Source organism: Gastrolobium bilobum, unplaced genomic scaffold (genome assembly GCF_033153095.1).
Source record: "Gastrolobium bilobum isolate Gb01-03AN ecotype WA unplaced genomic scaffold, APGP_CSIRO_Gbil_v1 utg814, whole genome shotgun sequence".
NCBI classification, from domain to species: domain Eukaryota; kingdom Viridiplantae; phylum Streptophyta; class Magnoliopsida; order Fabales; family Fabaceae; genus Gastrolobium; species Gastrolobium bilobum.
Genome location: NW_026897615.1, coordinates 6312 through 27357, shown reverse-complemented (window position 1 = coordinate 27357; position 21046 = coordinate 6312). Strand labels below are relative to the sequence as shown.

Here is a 21046-nt window from a genome sequence, read left to right as displayed (position 1 = left end):
TTTTCGGTAAATAAATGATTTATAACTTAATTAGACTTTTTTTAACACAAATTTTTATAAAAATTAATATTATATGATATTTTTGTAAGAATTATATAAATTCTGTATTTTTGTGCGCCAAAGATTGATATTATCATAGTATACACCTGCACACACGGGATTCATACGAAGATACACTTCAGATAATTATTGATTTGATTAGTATTTATTTGCAGCTAAGAGGGATTCGAACCCTTGCCTTGTCCTCTTTTTGAAATTTTCGTTTTAAGATACGCGCTATACATACAGCATGAGGTATCCCTCTCCGTTACAACCTACTATGCTACTGGGTTCACCTTCTTTCCCCAACGCTATTGCTTGGTCTGAAGAAAACCTCATCGCTATTGCTTCCGGTCACCTCGTTACCATTCTTGTACTGAATCTTCTTTATCTTATTTAGTTCCATACAAATTATATAAGCTGTTCACATCTTTGTTTAATTGAATGCTTTTTTATATTTTTAATTTTTTTTTTATTATTTCAGAAACCGGACTCGCCTAATGGACCACGTGGTGTTATTAAAGTCTCCCCAAGTGAGCCTCTTCCAGTTGGTTTCATAGAAAGAAAAGGTATTGCAAACTCTATGAATTCAAAATCAATGGTTAATTAATCGTTAGTTTTTTTATTTCTTTTACTTCAGTTGCATTAACGCCAGGAACTTTTATTTTTGTTGTGTTTGATTTGTGCGTGTTATTCATAACCATTATTAATTTAAAATTAATTCTAACATATTAAAGGAGGGTGTGCGGCATGTGTTTGTTAGGAAATATTTACAAGTCTTATGTTTATAATTAGAGATTCGTTTATGTTAAATGAGAGTTTAAGAAATTGACTTGCCACAGTGTCAACCACAAAGTATTAACATGATTTTACATGTTCAAATTGATTTATGTGCAGATTTACTCTCTGGATGCCTCCTGCCTATATCATTGTACCGGGATGATAAGCCCGTTGTTCGATCAATATCATGGTCTCCGCTTGGCATGGCTGCAAACTCAGGGTATGAATATTATTTTTCCTGAATTATCTCAGATGGTCCCCCTGCCCCCTCCCCTTTTATGCCTTGAGTTGAGATTAAGAGGGTGAGCCTTGAGCAATAAGTTGCTTCTTTGTGACCGAGGGGTCAGGGGCTAAAATCCATGAAATAATACTTTGCAAAAAAAATATGTATACAAGAATTTTCCTAACATCTATTCTTCTAAGTCGGGGTTTAATGGAGAATGGTTTTTTACGTTGAGACTCAAACTAATCCTGGAAGGAAGCAGAGTCATAGGTTTTGGTGGTTAAGGTGGTGACTATAGGATTTGAACCTCTGATATTGTAGGTAAGGTTAGCCTGGGGTTATGGTCTACTTTTGTTTCGACCGACCATTGCTGGGTAGCAGAGTCATAGTTTGTTTATTCATGAAAAAACAATGTTTTAACGGATTTAAATAATATTTATGATTTAATTTGCTGCAGGTGCTTGATAGCTGTTTGCACCACGGAAGGACATGTGAAGATTTATCGTCCACCATTTTGTGATTTCTGTGCTGAATGGATTGAGGTATGTACAGTAGAAGTGGATAATCCTGCAGATTTGGAATTGATGCCATCTGTTTTTGCTTAAAGACAAACATGATATTGAAACTGTAAAACATTGCAATCGGTCATATCTTTTCTTTTTCAAAACAAATTTGTGATTCAAAACAGGTGTAATTTGTATCAACTATCGATAAAATTTAAAAGGTAGTGTAGAAAACACATGTCAAAAAGAATGTTATTACAGATTCTTTTGTGTTTCCCATTTATGAAATTGTTGCAATATAAAGAAATGAAATTTTTTAATATTGTACACATACATTGTTGTAAGTATAATATGTTATTCTTATTCTGTTTAGGTTGTGGACATAACAGAAAGGCTGCATGAATATTTTCAATGTACTGAGTTTCGAGGTACAGGGATTCCTTCATTAGATTTTTCCGAAGTAAGTTTTCTTATTCATCCGCTTTCTTGGTTGTTTGGGGTTAATTAGTCGGTTGTCAGCACAGATCATGCATATGATCCATATTCTCTTTCTTCCTTATTTATGAATTTCTGAAATCATCTGTTAGATGCCAATAGAGAAGCTAAGATCAGCTGATAACATGCAAAAGGTTCCTTTAAGGAAGGGACATATGTACAGTGTGTGTGAACTAGTTTTATGTTACTTATATTATATTTGTACATAGTCTAATGTACTTGTATACAAGTACATGCATATTATAATTTTTTTTTTCTCCCTTGTATACAATTATCTTTTGCCTCTGTTTTGATGTTTGTGCAAGTGTCCAGAGATTCTAAGTACAGACTTTTATTGCCATCGAGTAGTGAACATTAAAATGCTTGTTCTAGCCCCGTATAGATATGAAAGGAAAGGATAGAGATTTAATACAGTACAAGTTTTTATTTTTTATTTTTAAAATAAAGTCAGTAAAATTCCTTTGTACTTTCTTATCTGTATCATAAAAAAATGCTTCACTTGTTGGTCTAAACTATAAGTTACATATAGTTAGTTGTACTTTCATCATTACAGCATTGTTCTCTTGCAAATCATGGTTAAGTTCTACCTGAAACAGTTGTTTTCATCCAAAACATCACTACTATTTGTGTTTATTTGATTTTTAGGTGGGTAATATTAGACCGTGCCTGCCGAGAAATGCATCAGATCAAACGGATTCTATGTCTAAACCTAATGGGAAATTGTTGAAAAAAATGCCTGAGAATCAAACGGATTCTACTATAAGTGCTGATCAATATGCTTCTCGTAGTGCAATGCTATGTTCGCTTGTTGTTTCCTGGTCTCCCTTGCTGCATTTAGCATCTGAATTTTATCCAGTTCCTAATACTTGTGCTTCTGTCAGTCTGCTTGCTGTTGGAGGGAAGTCTGGTAAAATTTCTTTATGGAGATTTCACCCAGCAGATTGCTATACTATTGTGGACAGAAAAGTCCCAACTGCAGTGAATTTCATTGACCTTCTTCAGGCTCACAATTCATGGGTCACAACAATAAGTTGGTTCTTGTTTGCTTTTGATTCTTCAAATCCTCAAATTTTATTAGCTACTGGAAGCTCTGATGGGAGGTGAGTTAAGCATGCTTACGCAAATGTGTTATATTTGTATTCTGATTTCATTAATTTATCTTGATACAAACTTCTGGAGTTACATGACAGATATTGACAAGTTTTAAAGTTGTATTAAGCTGGACAAGGCTTAGAATTTAGAAGTCATACAAAAAGAAGAGAATTACTATAGGCTTCATATAAAGGGTGCATCATGTTGATGATTTAGTTGAATTATACATTTACAATCCAGAATTGAGTAATCTTGCCATCATATGTGGGTGCCTCTCTCTCTATATATATTGTGCACGCGTGCGCGTACGTGTGTGCGTAGGCGTGCATGTGGATTTAGACTTCCTATTTACCCAAAACTAAAATGAATGAACAATACTTAGACATTTATTAAACCCAAGAAAGCCTGAACAGCATAATTGCTAAATACCCAAGGTGTATGTAATAAGAAAAACCACTTTTGGTTGTGCATTTAATAACTAAAGCTTTTAGGAATGATTGATTCTTGACATGGCACCTAAGCCTTGTTGACAAAATGGTCAATGGTTTGATCTTCACTTCCCTCACTTTCCTAATTAGATTAGCTTTTTGTATGATATTACATTTTGCACCTAATATATGAGCTAAGTTGAAATGTATTTTGCAGTGTCAAGGTTTGGTTGGGTGACAATGACAAATTGCTAAAATCATCAGAAGTGGAGCAAACTTCTTTCTCGTTGTTGAAGGAGGTACTCCCTACTCATTTTCTGCATCTCGTCATTTCTATCTCTTCTTGAATAATTCCTTTGTGCAAATTTCTAAACAGGTTATAACTGCGAACGTTGTACCAGTTACTGTGCTGTCAATAACTGTGCATGTTCAGTACTCATCCAAGATGCTTTTAGCCATAGGCAAAGGTTCTGGTTCCTTTGAAATATGGCTATGTGACATATCTTCCAGGGAATTTGATAAGTTTGGCTCATTCGATGCACATGATTATGCTGTAAGTTTTTTTTCTCTTTTTTTTTGGAGTAAGTGAAGTCTTGAGGTTGCATTCCTCCGTTGATTTCTACATTTTTCTCTTTCCTTCAGGTTACAGGTTTGGCCTGGGCATTTGGTGGAAGATTTTTGTACAGCTGCAGCCAGGTTATATGCTTTTCTTTTGGTGATTTGACCAATTGTCTATCAAAGTGATACCATCAAGTAACATCCTAGTATCTACATATTACTGTTATTTTATTCGACCATTTTTTTTAAACAAGGTATCCATTTTCGATAATCCGTAAAACTATTTCTAGTTAAGAGGTTACCTATAAAATTTTAGTAGTCATAGTGCCTATTTGGATCCTCTTTTGGATCCTCTTTTTTTTAGCTTTTCTTCTTCTTATAAGCAGAAGCTAGGCCAAACAGGTTTTTACAAAAGCTCTTATAATAAAAAGAGTTTTTTTAATAATTAAAAAAAAGCCAAAAGCCAAAAGATTTTTTTAAGCTGTATCAGTTTTTTTTGAAATGTGTGTGTTTTTTTTTTTTAAATGAACAGTTTTTAAGCTAAAGAATTTATATAATTATCAAACAACTTGTAGCTTTAGCTTAAAAGTAGCTTGTAGAAAGAGAGGATGCAAAGAGTCTCATAAAATGTAACGCCTTTATTGTAAGAAGATCATCGCGCTAAACTGACTGAGTATGAATAAAAATAGTTATCTATTAAATTTTTGCTTCTTTCTTAAGGCTGCCTAACTAATCCTTAATGTAAAGTTATTTAGATTTATTTTTAGTATAATTTTATATAAACTTTCTGCCTAGGGATATAATCATTAGGTTATTATTATGTGGCAACTAAAGAAATTATAATTACATGGACATTCCATACCAAGTTTCTTCATACTGTTGTTTGCTTTATCATCTTTGAAGCTAGATTGAACTGATCCTTTTAAGATGACTTAAAAAAATTACTTTTTTCTCTCTCTGTAAGCTGAAGAGGAAAAAGAAATTAAATATTGATGTGAGCTTTTAAAAAAGAAGAAGATGAAATTGCTTACTCGTCATGAACTTGAAGCTCTGAGCTCCTTTTAGGATTTCAACTGGTTGATTTCTAAAATGGAGCAAAACTTTGGTATCGAGAATGATTAATTTTCTGTTTATCTTAAATGAAGAATTTTAAAGAAAGATTAGCTAATTAAATTAAGCATCAAACCCCTTGTTTAAAATACATTCACCATTATGTTGCTTGTCCTTCTTCCATTTTTTTTTGGTATTGTTGCTAAGATTTCCATTCAAATATTTATTAGTACTTCTTATATGTATTTGAGTAGATGTTTTTATGATTGATAAATGGTTGTTCAACTGTTGGTAGGATAATTTAGTGCGTAGCTGGATTTTGCATGAGAGTTGTCTTGATGAAGTAACCGTTTGTTCTGATATGCCCCATACTAACAATTCATTTTGCGTACGTTATTACTACCCTTTTTAGTTTCTATTTCCTTTTTGGTGGGATCTTTGTTTTTTTCTACTAAATAAAATGTCTATCTTTTTTCCTTGCAGCCTTCAAGAGATACATTTGATTCATGTTTTGGAGTAGCTGTGTCTCCCGGAAATCTTGTCATTGCTACTGTACGATATTTTTTATTTTCATTTTAATCTTTGCATTTGTATATCAATCCTGATATATTCGAATTTTTTAGTGCATCAAAGTGACAGTTCTTAAATGCCCGGATAATAGTCAATAGCAATGCCCCAAATCTCTAGCAATTATCAGTATAGTCCTGAATAGAAAAAGAAAAAAAATCGAGCATAAAATTACTAACCATCCTATGGATGCTATATTTTATAATGTTTGTCTCTCTAGTACTTATTGAATACAAAGAACCATATTCATTTTGAACTTGTGATAGTTTGCAGTTAATAGCGTTCAGAGAAAGGAAGGGAGAGAAGAGAGGAAAGGCCACTGAGAATATTCTAGATGTTGAGATTATGAATTGATTAATTGAGAGATTACAGAGAGCTATATATTTATATAGTAGTGCTGACTCAGTGACTAATTAACAGATGGTTACTAACAGTAACGGAAAGCCTAACAGAATATTAGAGAGATAATTACATACATCAGGTGTAGGTTAGCAACAGTACACCAAACACAATTAAACTAAGTTAAGGAGCAGTATTCTATATACTCCTAATAGCAGTCATTTTGCGACAGTGTGGTTGAACCATCTGTGATGAGGGGAGCAAATGCACTAGGGGGAAAATTCTGTTGCAATCCTGACTTGAAGTGTTTTACTAAATCCAAATAGTCTTTGGTCACTTCATAAGCTAAGCAAATGGTCTTGGGCTCCTGGCTTTCTAGAAACATGAAATCACTCACTTTTGTCAGGGATCCTTAATCGTTATAATTATCTGTCCTCAATCCATGTCAAGTTTATGTTGTCTTTTTAAATAGAAGTATATATTGATTCCCTACAGCAACATCCTATATCTCATCATTTTCTTTGAATGATCTTCTGAATTATGATGTTGTATTCTTGATTTACTATTTAATCTCTTATTCTAGTTAGCTAAAACATAGAAGTAAGAGGTGACCTTGTAGTTCAGCATGGATTCTGATGAGCCTGAAAGTGAGGGTTAGTTAGTCAATTAGGGAATTTCTTCTAGAATATTCTTATGGGATAGGATAAAAGGGAGGATAATGTGGGAAGTGAGGTAGGCATGAATTGAGTGAATATTGGGGATTTCTTGGAGCCTAGGGTAGTTGGTTCTAAGGGTGAGTTGGGGTCTTTTGGTATTTTGTTCTTGTATTAGTATTTGTAAGAAGAGGCTATGCCTCCATTGTTTAAATAAATTCAGTGTTATAATTTTGGGTTCCATCATATTCCTTAACCCTAATCAATAGAGGTCCAACAATTTATGTTAATCTTAAGTTCCAACCTGCTAAACATGTTTTTTTTTTCAAATCTTTTTTTCAAAGAGGCTTTTTGTTGGATAGGTTAATTTGATAATTAACTAAATGACAAGAAGTGGTGCAGGAGAAACAAATATATCGGCTGAAATTTTTGCCCTTGCTTTTGCTTTGACCATATTTTTATGTTATTTCTGATTATTTTTGCATGTTTATTGCAGGTTCATTGCTTTGATGGTGAGAAACTGAATCGAATGTATGAAGCAAGGTATAAACATGATTTTCCTGCTACAGTGTTTTTGCCATCCTTTTCTTTTCTTTTCTTTTTTTTGGAGGGGGGGAGTTCAGGGATGGATAGATATTTACCTGGATAATTAGAATTTGGCACCAATTGGAATTATAACGCATACAAAAATTACAACTCACATCACTCCAGCCCAAAGTGGCAAGAGAATCTTCTATTTTCTTATGATTAGGCTGCCATTGGACCTTGAAAGTTGAAACAACATAAGAAGCTTAATGTTTACTCTCCTGACTTTTCCTAAATAGAGGCTTCATGAAAGAAAAATCTACAAATGTGGAATTTGACTTTTTTCTTGAACTTAGGACAGGATTCTGAAGGCAGCTATTGATTACTTTTGGATTGGTGGGCTACAAGTGGATGTTCCGTTGAAATCTCCCTTTTCATGTAACATTGAAGACGATTCCAGTCTTCCACAGAAAGAATTAAATTATTGGGGGACCAATATCATCTGGTCTTTAAACCAATATCAATGTCTTGATAAGCCTCTGGTTCTTTGGGATATAATTAAAGCATTATTGGCTTTCAAGGATTACAAGTTGAAATATGTAGAACATTTACTGATTAAGTGGCTCTCTTTGTCATTTCTGGGATCTCATATCGACCTTCCTCCTGAACAAGTTTTATCACTTGTCTCTTCAAGTTTGTCAAACATTCCTTCTCGACTGCTACACTTGCTCAATATAATATGTAGACGTGTAATATTAGCAGAGCTGGATGGTGATCAAATAACTAGAATATACAGCAAAACTCAAAACGTTGAAGGGGTTTGTTCTACCATGGAAAAGGAAGTTACTAAGTGGATAGAAATTCTTCTGAGCAGTGAAAGAGAGCTCCGTGGAAGGCTTGTGGGTTTTAGTTTTTCCGCTCTCCGAACTAGCATGTCCCATTCTGAAGCAACTCCTTCACAACCTGGCCGTTGGTATCCTGTTGGGCTAGCACAGATGGAACAATGGATTGCTTTAGAACAGGAACATATACGTGACCAGTTGAAATTCATTGCATCAGAAGTTACTCATCAGAAAAGGTACTGCTTGCCAGTAAGTGTATATTTTAAAATTTTCCTTTTTTCCTATTGTCTTACTGCATAGTTGTTGTCATAGCTTTGTTCATGCACATTAACTTTTTTCTCCACCTATTGAGGATAACCAGATGTCAATCTGAGTAACATATATTGATATTTTCCCAAAAAAGGTGGAGAAACACTATCTGATTGTATTAGAAACTAAACATAATTGCATTTTTTTTTTCAGTTTTTCATAGATCTTGATAGAAAGTAATAATCGAAATGGAAGAATAATTCATTGGAATACTAGGAAATTGGTATCACAAAACAAAATGGTGTCGTTTCTAAAATCATACAACTCATCAATCAGTAAATTGCAGCTGATTCCCATTCATGATGGGATGCAGCAGTTTCTTTTTGTTTTGGTGACATTTTGTTCCTGAATAAAGAAAATTCTGTTTTGCCTTTTCTTCTCATAACGAGCAAAATAAATATTTAATTATAATTAATGAAACAAGAAAATATTTGAGGAAGAGGTTTTTCCATAATAAATTTTAGGGAAAATAAAAAAAAAATTGTAAAGAAATTGTAAATGTTACTAATTGCATGTAACTATGTAAATAATATCCTGCTGATAATGTAAATAGGATAGTCAGAATCTCCTAATTATGATAATTAGGATATAAGTGATACCTATATTTATTTTTATTAAAAAATGTGAAATAAAGGGTTTATTACATTGATTCTCTTGATTTACACTGATAGGAGGTATTTATATAAGTGTAAATGAGGAAAAAAATAGATAAGAATGACTCAGCAATGAGTCGTCAGTATTATCTTATGACTTAGCAATCCTATCCTATCATGACTCAGCAAATTCAAAATTTCAAATTAAGAAGAAAAAAGTAAATCAATTACTAATCTCCTACACTCTCCCTCAAGCTGGAACATATAGATCATATGCTACAAGCTTGAACAAGAAAGACTAAGTAAATTAATTACTAATTTCCTACAATTTTGTATTTTGGCTACATAATCTAGAGCCCTTGTGTAATTGAGACACATAGATTTACTAAATCTCTGCTGTTTCTTCTTACCTTGACATGTTATCTAAAGCCTGACTGGAGACAATCTTAGTCTATGCCTACATGATATATCTAGTTTCTATTGGTGAAAAACCTTTTTTTGGAAACTGTGTTTCAACTTCTTTTTTGGGTCGCCATTGTCGTATCTTCATTCAAGTTACTTGAAACCCCTTTCCAGCCATAGTCTGTTGTTGGCCGATGACTCTTTTGGTCAGAGACCCCGGGACTTGAATTATCTCCTTCAGACCGATCCATCCTAAAGGTTCCAAATCCAACTTCCACTGCACGTGCCATTTCTCCTTTGTGCATCACCTATTCCATTACAACTTTTGTCACTTATGGTAGCGCTCTGCTGCACGCAGCCGTTTCTCCGCGGTGCATCACTTGTTCCATTGCAACTTTGTCGTCTATGGTAGCGCGAGCCACTGTATCAAGTGGTGCTTTATCTTTTAATGCTCATCGCGATATTTTGTACTTAGAATTGCTGTCTTCACCTTCAACCACCTTTGTTGGCAATTTTCGAGCACATTCCGCTACATATTTTGTTTTGTTCTATACTACCAAGATGACCCATGACTGCATTTACCTCCTTTGAATTTTCTAAGGATGCATACAAGGTTGAGGCCCATGTTTTTACCAACTACGTCAATGCCCCTCTCTCCTTTGATAAGTTGGATAGGAGCAACTACAAAACCTGGGCTTTGGATATTAAATATGGGCCAGACTACATTGATCACCTCACTACCAAGACTGAATCTATGTTTGTTGTTGAGTGCCCTAGCTGGACTATGATTAATGCCTAATTATGCATCATCGTTAAATCCTTTATTCATCCATTGTTGAAATAGATCTTACAAGCTCATGTCATTTGCAAGTTTGTCCGGGTAGGAGCCAAGGTCCTTAATACTAATGATACTTAGCACCTTTATGGAATTTGCCATAACCTTTTGAGTATCATAGTGCCCTAGAAATTTGATGGTCCTATGTTTGCATATTTGGCGTAGATGTATTGGACTCTTAATAATTTCAATAAGCTATTGTCCCTTGCGGAGATGCCAATGTAGGAACTTGAGCAACATGCACATTTTCGTGTTGTTAGCCCTCTATGACTTGCCTCTAGAGCATTTTGCCAACCTTGATCAAATTTAATGCCCACCCATTGTCGCTACTCTAAAAACAACTTGGTCCTCCTTGCTCTGAATCCCAAAGCAACCCAATGAGCCTGACATGTTTCCTTTTCCTATTTATTCCATTGCACTTGTGTCCAAGATTTCTAGTTGTGGCCGTAAGTCTAGCAATCATTGTCATCAATGCAACCATTGCCACAAGTGGTGTGATACAAATGACAAGTGTTGGGTCCTTCATGACCACCCTCTTGCCCATGCCTCTTCGTCAAAAACCCCTACTTCTGGCATATGCTGACTTTTTGAAATGGTTCGAGTACTAGACCTCCAATTCCACTGTACTTGTTGCGCACTGATGATTTCGTCGCCTTTTTCTCCCAATCATCACCTATGGATGGGGCCTTAGTTCTTAGATTCCAGGGCCATTGAGCACATACTTGATAGTAAATATCTTTTCTCCGACATCTCTCGGGTTTTTGAGAGGTTCTCCAATAAGTTACATATGTAACTAGCTTGGAGCATATGACCTATGAGTTTAACAATATCTTGTTGATTATGTATGTCATTAACCATCTATCCCAAAAGCTTAAGGTGTTACGTGAAGACTCATGAATGATTTTTATATTACATTTCTGATTCGCCCCCTCATGGAACAACTCTTTGAGCTTGAAGCATTGGCAATGCATAAGCCCATCTTCATCATGCTAAATCTCAACTTTTTTATTTTAAGAATTGGGGTGGCAAGGATCTAACTCTAGACCACTTAGTCAAGGAGGCTCTAATACCATGTCATGAATCAACTATTCAAAAGTTTAAGTTGTTAGATGAAGATATATAAATGGTTTTTATATGGCATTTCTAACAATGTAAGTAGGGTAGTCAAAATCGTGTAATTACGTTAATTACGATAGTCGTGATATCTTTATTTGTTTGTATTATTATTTTTTCACGACATAATCTAGACGCCAATGCGCAGTTGAGACATGGATTTCACTAAATGTCTCTCGTTTCTTCTTCTCTTGATAATAATGTTCCTCACAACTAGAAAAGAACTGCTCACATAAATTTGCTGAGTAATCGTAAACTTGTTACTAAGCTTGTAAAATAAAGTCATACAATGTTGTAGATTTGGTTCAAAACTTAAGAAATGCTAATTATAATATTGTGTATTTCTCGAGTTGCAGGTTTCCGACCAGTAGATGTTTAGCAGTGGAGCCATGCATTTATTGTTCAGCATCTGTTCCATTTGAATCCCCTGAGTTTGGTTTTTGTCAAGGTGAAAATTGCACTGGTGGCAATGGTAAGCGTCACAGGTTATTGAGATGTGCTGTTAGTATGCAGGTTTGCCCAGGTACTCCCCTATGGTGTTGTGTATGTTGCCATAGGTTGGGGTTTAGATTGGCGCCAGAACCACTTTTTAGAATGTCTTCATTTCATCTAGATTCAGATTCTTCATCTAAATCTTCCTCTCAAGCAGTATCCTCAACACCGTTCTGTCCCTTTTGTGGGATACTGCTACAGAGACAACAACCAGACTTTCTACTTTCTCCTACACCTGTATAAGAATATTTAACAGTATGTTAGATGATGACGTTGACGTTGTTAAGAGGTTGTCACGCTTTTATCTCAAATGCAGAATTTGTCTTATATGTATGATACATAAAGTGAAAGAAGAGGGGGGGGGGGGGGGGGGGGGGGGGGGGGGGGGGGGGGGGGGCGGGATTTAGAGACAGATTACTTGTATAAAACCACTAGAAACTAATTCAGATTATTAATTTGATGTAATACATTAATTTTTTAATGTTAATCATTATTAGTGTATAGATAGTAGAAGAAGATTGTAGCTTAGGCAGCTAATGCTTTGGTACAATGTAAGAAGGAAAGCAGCTGTGTCTGGACTTGCTCTCAAACCGCCAGCAGTTGTCCCACCACGCAGGAACAAGTAAAATGGGGTAACAGACTAATTTTCTCAGTGGACCATTTGTATCGGGTTTTAATGTTTCCCTGTCATATCAGTTCCTATATTTTTTTACTATTGTATTATAATAATTCTTTATTTCTGTGTATAAGGGTTACCCTTACCTTTGTTTGTTGGGGTTTAATGAAGAGTGGTTGGTGTTATAATAATTCTGATGAACCTGTGTTGACGGTAATGTTTAATTGTTTTTGGTTTGGGGCAAGGAATTTCTTGAACTAGCATGTTGTGGGATGAGAACAAGCTGTTTTATGAAACGACTGAGTCATTTTTTTTTTATTTGTTCTGGCTATAATGGCTAGGGTAGTTATTAATGTATTGATATGATAATCTATTTTGATTAATCTTGCATATCAAATGGTTATTTAGGGTTACAATGACATGATTTACTTGATATGTCGAATTGTCCATATGAGATGGGCAGCACATTAGTGGATGATAGCGACAAAATGTAATGTATTCCTAAGGTAGCGAAATTTTCGGGTAAGTTCTGGTCCGCACAAAAGGCATAATGATTTGGGCACCTTCTTAAAGAGAGATTCAGTGAAATAGACATCTTTGTGAATATGCGGATTATCTCTACCCGAATCATTGAATCAAAATCATATTCAATGAATAATTACTCTAATAAAACTGTTTGAATTAATTTTATGAAAGTAATTGATCTTCTTCTGTCATGTTAATCACGATTATGCTTTATTGTTGTTGATGACATTATAAGGAATTAAATTGTTGTCTTGAAATACATATCTTCAAAATTCAAGTTATAAACAACCATGTCTTGCGTTATTCAGAGCTGAATATAATTGTGATTTTATATTTGTTTGTATCTAAGAAAAATAAAATATTGGTATACTAAGCATATAAAAAAGGGTAGGATATTGTAACAACCAATTAGGATTATTACCAATGTTACTACCAATTAATTTCAACGTTAGATCAATATGTTGATTCAACAATTATATTTATTTTCATCTTTGTATAGTTATAATTCTCCATATTTAAGGTGAAAGCATTAAATATGGAGAATCATAACTATACAAAGGTAGAAATAAATATAAAGTATTAAATTTGGGAATCATAATTATACAAAGATGAAAATAAATATAATCGTTGGATAAACATATCGATTTTAGTACCTGAAATAAATATGGTTATGATTACTGCACCGTTGGCACGTTTTTTCAAAAATTCACCACTAATCCTATTTCTTGGTTCTAAGTACATTTTACAACATACATTCAATCCTAGAGCACTAATCTCACTTTTCATATTTTTCGGTGCAATTGTACCGTAGTATTTTTATCCGGTCAAAATATTATTCATCAATTATTCAAAAATTTGCCTAACTACTCATTTTTTTTTTCTGAATCCATTTTCATTATTATTTTCATCAATTGAAGTCTAATTTTATCATTTTACAATTCAAGGTTACGTATTTGTTGATTTACCGTTTTACCCTTCGTGCGTATTTTTTTTCAGAATCAGGATTTTGACTAAACATATCCTCTATCCCATAATTTAACTATTAATATGCATTTTAAATATGTGAGGTGTTATACCTTGGGTAAGCATAAGCATAAGAAGTGAAAAATTCTCCATATATATATATATGTATGTATGAAAAGTTATGTATGGTCGAATGAGGGTTCAACATGTTTATCCTGTTCTAGCCCCACCTCTAGCAAGTATAAGATAAGAAATAAGAACTCTCTTTATAAATTTATGTTAATTCCTTCGTGCATTACAAGCTCTAATTTTTACCAAGTGTTTATTTTTATTTAAACAATAACTGGGAAAGAGTTAGGAGTTTTTATTCTCACTTGGAAATGAAACACCAGTTTGATTTTAGTGCACTCTTTGTGTAAACTCTTTGAACAATTTCGTCCATTCATGTGTTGTCATGTAAGTTATCTAGTTTGACAACCATACAGACTACTTGAGGATTGAAAAACAATATCATAGATGCAAGCACAATAACGGTTGAAAGTTTACAATATTTTACACTCACATTGAATACGAATCAAGCTAATCAAATTATAATCAAGTGAAAAGTTTGAGTTAGTTAGTTGAAGTTAGTTCATCTTATTCCATCAGTATAACCACATTTGTGCAATTGTTTGAGGTGTTGATGAAAATATATGTAAATTGAATATATTCTTGAAAGATTCACCAATAACTCAATCAAAATTTTGAGTTACGCCAAACCCGTGATTCATCCATCAGTATAACCACATTTGTGCAATTGTTTGAGGTGTTGATGAAAATATATGAAAATTGAATATATTCTTGAAAGATTCACCAATAACTCAATCAAAATTTTGAGTTACACTAAACCCGTGATTCATCCATCAGTATAACCACATTTGTGCAATTGTTTGAGGTGTTGATGAAAATATATGAAAATTGAATATATTCTTGAAAGATTCACCAAAAACTCAATCAAAATTTTGAGTTACGCTAAACCCGTGATTCATCCATCTAATCTTAAGGAGACATACAAGAAGCGAGGCCATGCCGTTAAGATTATGGTGGAGATGGTATCAACTTTATTCAAAAGATCTACAAATGCCGTAATTGATGACATAAAATAATGTAATTTCATCTGAATGATATCTACAAAGCAGAAAGATCACCAAGTACCTGAAACAAAATTTCAAATGGTTTACTGCCGTTAATCATGTGAGAAGCAATTATGTAGTCAATATGTTAAAAAGAAGCCATTGGGAAAACCTTAATCATATTGCATACAAGTTATTACCTTTGAACTGACCAAGTCTTCCGCAAAATCATCATGCTTCATTTGTAACAAAAATTAAAGTCCATGTTTCGGTTTAAGGTTGAGTTTGATGGAGTAAGACCTGCTGGAACAACAGCACCATTGTCAGGAGTCAAGGGAGTTTATTGATCCACAAATAACATCTGAATGGTAAGTAGCATCCTAATTATGGCTATCCCACCCTTGGAAATGGCACATTACCACTAACATGACCAGATCCATCAGTAAAAATAAATCACTCTTTGGGAGTACATATCTGTCATTGAATTTAAAGATTGACTAGACAGTGAAGTGATGAATGAACCACTTGGATTGCCCCTTGCAAGGCTACAAAAGTCATTTTACCTGTAGGAGGTATAGCTGTCTGTCTAAAATATTCAATAATAGTGGTCAGGTTATGAACAGAAATAGCACCCTTATTGTTATGCAATTGATCAAGCCTATAGATACTGGCATTCCCTAAACACCATTTTAATTAAAAGGAAATATGGATGTCTCAAACTTGAGTAGATCATTGCTGCAATTGTTTAAATTTTGTGACTGACCTGACTGAAGTACTCCTCCAGGAGAAGGAAATCCATGCACACCAGGACTAGCATGATTGTTCAATCTACTAGTTATCCCACCAGGTGGAAAGGATCTGAAAGCATTGTTATGAAACTGTTCAGAACCACTCGATGTTTGCAAATGTCCATTACCACTCACAAAATTCATTCCTGAATAGGATGAATTAGCACTTCCTAAATCCTAAGGCTGCCACCGTATTAGCATGTTGATTTGCCTGGCTAAGATGTTTAAGATAAAGCCTATACTTCTGCCGCCAATTTATAAAACATGAAACATTCAATGAATGAGAAGGTTTATGTAATATTAAAATTATAACGTGGAGAATGGAAAAATACCTGGAGATGGCTTGCCACATTTTCCCTTGTAAGACTTTCGTTATTCATCAAATCGAGAATTTTCTTAGGTACAGCCTCTGCCAGAAAAACAATAATATCACGAGGCCCGTACTCATATTTAGTAATGAAAATCTTAAGAATAATTGAAATTTTTTTTTCCATAATAATTAACATAACTACTATATTATAAATTATTCTTAACATTAGATTGAAAATGCTAAATCTATTAAGAAATATCTTGACAATATAAATTGAGAAAAATAATTTGACCAAGCCATTGAAGAAAATGATAAAAATAATTTCAGACAAAGTACAAAACGTACTGTCAATTCCTAGCTGATTAACAGCTGCCATAAACTTTCGGTGTAGCTCTACTGACCACACAACCCGAGGCTTCTTTTGGGTAGATGGGTCCTGATCATCGTGAGGATTCTCTTCATTATCAACTTCATCTTCGTCATGATTCTTTCTTTTATTAGGAAGCATTCCATTTTGATAGGAAGCGTTCTCTTGATTGTATTGTCTGAGTTGTTGATTTTATTCTTCTTTGAATCAAACATCTTCCTCCTAAATACATGCTGCCAAATATTCTGTAATTCCTCCATTCTCACAGGTTTCAACAGATAATCGCAAGCTCCATGATAAATTCCTTTCATCACCAGCTTCGTATCACCATTTATAGATACCACTGAAATCAAAATTTTGTAACTTCAAAGGTTTACCAAAGGCAAACAATCCTTAAAGTAGCACTACATTACAATTTAAAAAAACCCTTCCTAAACAAGTTTATTTGCACATCACAGTTTCATATTTATCAAAATTAAATATGAAACTTAAACAAATCCGTTAGTAGGACTAGGACTAGGACTAGGACTAGGACCATTATGAAGTAAACATAATATGGTTGAATATTTATACAAGAATATTAGAAAACCAAAACCTCATTATTTAAAATCTAAATATCTTAAGTACTTAACTTGAATAATAATTATATCATAAATAATGGGAGTCAAAAAGAGGAACTGCTGAAGATTACACATAAGATCCCCACTTACTTATGACAGGTAGGTCCATCTCAAGTCCAACAAGCTCAAGCAGCTTAAATCCATCCATGTCTGGCATGTGCACATCACTGATTACCAAGTCAAACTTGTTTTTGTTTTCTCTCAACAACTTCAATGCAACTTTTGCTTGAGTAGTTGTGGTCACTGCACCCAAGCCAAAACTAAAATAAATATCATTCTGAAAGAGTACATTAGCACTGCATGCATCCGCGAACACAAAATAATTACCGAATGATAATCAAAGAAAAATACTAATAATCCTGAAGAAAACTAGTTAGATCCTGCATTGAAATCCAAGCAAGAACAGACAGTAAATAATCAAAGCTGGGGAAGAAACAAGAAACAAAAAAATGGTGAACTTCAAAGTGCAGACTCTATTCAGTCACTAAAATTACCACTACAACAATTGAACCAACATTTCAGAAACAATATAAAATATGGTTTCATGTTTCTTATAATGTAACATAACTTATAACTTTTTTACACATAATTTTATGTGAATTCTATCTCTTATTTTTCTTTCTCCTTTTTTCTCTCTCCTCTGTTTCTTCTTAATTGTGTGTATAAGAAAGTTACGTTACATTATGTAACATAACAAACATAAAATCCTATAAAAAAATTAGGGAGAGAAAACAAAAACCGGATCACAAACAAAGGCGTTGGAGTAGACTAAAAATTTGAACTGATATTCCCTACAAAAACAACTTTGTTAATAGAAGTATGTATTTATCTCATGTTACATGATATAATTATCTTAATTATTTGTTTAGAAGTATTCATATTACTAAATCTTGAAATCTAAAAAAACAAAGCACAAAATCCCAAATTTACAGTTTCGGAAATGAAAAAAAAATGATAAATCAAAAGCAGACCGTGATATTGACATTTCCGGAGCAGAGTTTCCAGAACAAAGAGGAACGTGGGATCATCGTCCACCGCAAGAACCCGCATTCCAATGGGAAATGGGTCACTGGGATCATCCACCTCCATTGTACTCTCTACTGACATTCTACCTTCAAAATATTCAATCAGTGAAGCAATCAGCCACTAGATATAGACTTAAAGACAGAGGAGACACTATATCTGTACCTAAAAATATAACGACAATGAAAAGGGAATTATGAATGAATAATCAAAAACAATAAATGCAAAGAAAAAAGTTCTCTTTTGTGCTTGTTTGTGTGTCAGTGTACAGTCATCTGATGATGAGAAAAAAATGGAAAATGTAGCTAAGTAATGGAAACTATATATTCTGTCATTTAACTAATAAATTCATAATCCGGTGATGCAAATATGCAAATTCAAAATTTAGGGAAAACGGAGCATCATGTTAACTTATTACCACGCTCAAACTGGCTTTTTGACCCTTATAACTTTTTATTATTAATTAATTACCGATTTGACCTTGATTATAAATTATTTCAAAAATTTAACCTCCTCAAAAAACATAACACCAATCTGCCCCTGTTTGACCGTTGACCACCAAGCTTACCCGGGTACACCCCTCTCTACTCGGGTATTTTTTGAAAATTTTTGTCTACCCTGGTAGGGAAGAGTGTACCCGGGTATTGTTCTTCGCACCTGAGAAATTACTTGAATTATTTACCCGGGTAGAGAGGGGTGTACCCGGGTAAATCTTCGACCACCCATTTGGTACTTGCTATAACTGGAGCAACTTGTAGCTGATGGATATAAGAACAGATGAATGGTAAGATCGGTTGAGAGTGAGATCGGATGAGATCGACTTCTTAGATCGTAAAATCCCACCGTTCCGGAGATTTTGAAAAAATTCAGAAAACTGAACCCAGAAACCATTGAAGGGACTCAGGGGAGAGAGATAAAGGAAATGATTTAATAACGACATCTTTACTTGCAAGCTGACAATTTCTTGTTGACAGGTTTGGTGTGTTGTGGATTTACATTGCCAAGCTCTTCTCTTTCTTGCTAGGTAACCAAATGTTAGATCTCATCTTAGTTTCAAAATCGATTCGACGGTGATTGTGAGGACGAAGAAGGGGTGGTGTCCACGTTGCTCCTTTTTCCTCAAAATCAAATAAATCATATCTGTTCTTATATCCATCAGCTACAAGTTGCCCCAGTTATAGCAAGTACTAAATGGGTGGTCGAAGATTTACCCGGGTACACCCCTCTCTACCCGGGTAAATAATTCAAGCAATTTTTCAGGTGCGAAGAACAATACCCGGGTACACTCCTCCTACCCGGGTAGACAAAAATTTTCAAAAAATACCCGTGTAGAGAAGGGCCTACCCGGGTAGGCTTGGTGGTCAACGGTCAAACAGGGGTAGATTGGTGTTATGTTTTTTGAGGGGGTTAAATTTTTGAAATAGTTTATAATCAAGGTCAAATCAGTAAATAATTAATAATAAAAGGTTATAAGGGTCAAAAAGCCCGCTCAAACCAGAATCCATTCCAATCCATATGTAGTTTCTCATTCATGCACACAGACAAGTATTTTAAATTTTTAATTGATTGAGATTTCTTAACTATTTGGTATAATTTCATTTTAATATTACCAAAGTTGATATAATTTTATACCTTCTTAAATAATATAAAAGTAATAATAATTATAAAAAATTAATAGACTTCAACAGAAAATTAATAGGGATTTTATTTTTCAATAATTTTTTATAAAATCATTAACAATGACTTAGTATAAAATTTATTTTTAATAATAATTTATTTAAGTTGATATTTTTTACTACTTAATACTACATTTTTCTATATTATTTAAGTCAAGTTGGATGACAAAACGACCATATTAATGTCATTTCGAAAGAAAAAAAATTATTCAACTAATTATAAATTTTATACACCTGAATGGAATCATGGATCATGTGAGCAAACTCTATATGAACTATACGTATATTAGTATCTTTAATTGAGAAGTTAATTTTATGATTTTCTTCTTCTTCTTCTTTATGATCTATTTTATTTGCATAATAATTGAGGCTTTTTCACCCTTTTGCCCCTTATTAATTAATTAATAACCATTTTGCCCCTGATTCGAAACTATCTACCAATCTGCCCCTCTTTAATCAACTACCTTGCTTTTTTAATCGACTAAACGGTTGTTGGGAGATCTAATCGACTAAATCTCTCTACTTAATCGATTAAAATCATACTGACTTATTTTTTTTTTTTGTAAAATATGAAGATTTAGTCGACTAAATAGGGAGATCTAGTCGACTAAATCTCCCAGCAGCCATTTTTTGTCTGTTTTGGCCATTTAGTCGATTAAAAATGCAAAGTAGTCGACTAAAGAGGGGCAGATTGATAAATAGTTTCGAATCAGGGACAAAATGGTTATTAATTAATTAATAAGGGGTAAAAGGGTGAAAAAGCCTAATAATTGATGATTCTTAATTGCAGAGTTTTGTTTTTGGTAGATACATACAAAGTTCTAGGTGAGTGTTGTAGCTTTTTCACCTCCCAAGGTAGCACAAAATACTGACACGGTTCTTTCTTTTAGCGATTAACCAACGACAGATGCCGACAAAATTTTTGATCTTTTTTCTCCGTGCATTGCATGGGTACTGCACTAGTTTATTTAATAAAATAAAATAGATTATGTTTGGCAAGTGACTTCCAACAAAGAGAGGATAATACAATTCTAGAGGGGTGAATAGACTAATTCAATTTAAAAAAATAAATCAAAATAACCCAATTCAAGTATCCTAAAAATACATTTGGCATTTGTTGATTTTGTACACAACTAGATTTGGTAACCGTGTAAATTAACCTAGCGAATTATTTTATTAAGTGATTGAATCAATGGAGTAGAAAATTT

General features: G+C 33.8%; 2 protein-coding genes across 3 annotated transcripts; one reads left to right on the top strand and one right to left on the bottom strand.

Annotated features, from left to right (window-relative positions):
- The first annotated feature begins 284 nt into the window (after positions 1-284).
- LOC133308636 (uncharacterized) lies at positions 285-12190 on the top strand. 2 transcript variants are annotated; one of them, XM_061509280.1, is made up of 14 exons: positions 285-412; positions 524-608; positions 937-1039; positions 1500-1584; positions 1919-2005; positions 2686-3140; positions 3778-3859; positions 3937-4113; positions 4203-4256; positions 5464-5556; positions 5652-5720; positions 7224-7270; positions 7614-8330; positions 11703-12190. In XM_061509280.1, the coding sequence occupies exons 1-14, from the start codon at positions 290-292 to the stop codon at positions 12079-12081; spliced, it is 2556 nt and encodes an 851-aa protein (XP_061365264.1). In that variant the 5' UTR covers positions 285-289; the 3' UTR covers positions 12082-12190. The 2 variants fall into 2 exon arrangements, with proteins under 2 accessions (XP_061365264.1, XP_061365265.1); XM_061509281.1 differs by having other exon boundaries at positions 7614-8343; positions 11703-11845.
- A 3553-nt stretch (positions 12191-15743) lies between these two features.
- LOC133308630 (two-component response regulator ORR23-like) lies at positions 15744-18246 on the bottom strand. Its single transcript, XM_061509270.1, is given in 7 exon segments — positions 15744-16010; positions 16012-16086; positions 16175-16251; positions 16498-16692; positions 16695-16862; positions 17230-17382; positions 18111-18246. Coding segments are annotated over 7 exon segments (1071 nt in total).
- Positions 18247-21046: the final 2800 nt, after the last annotated feature.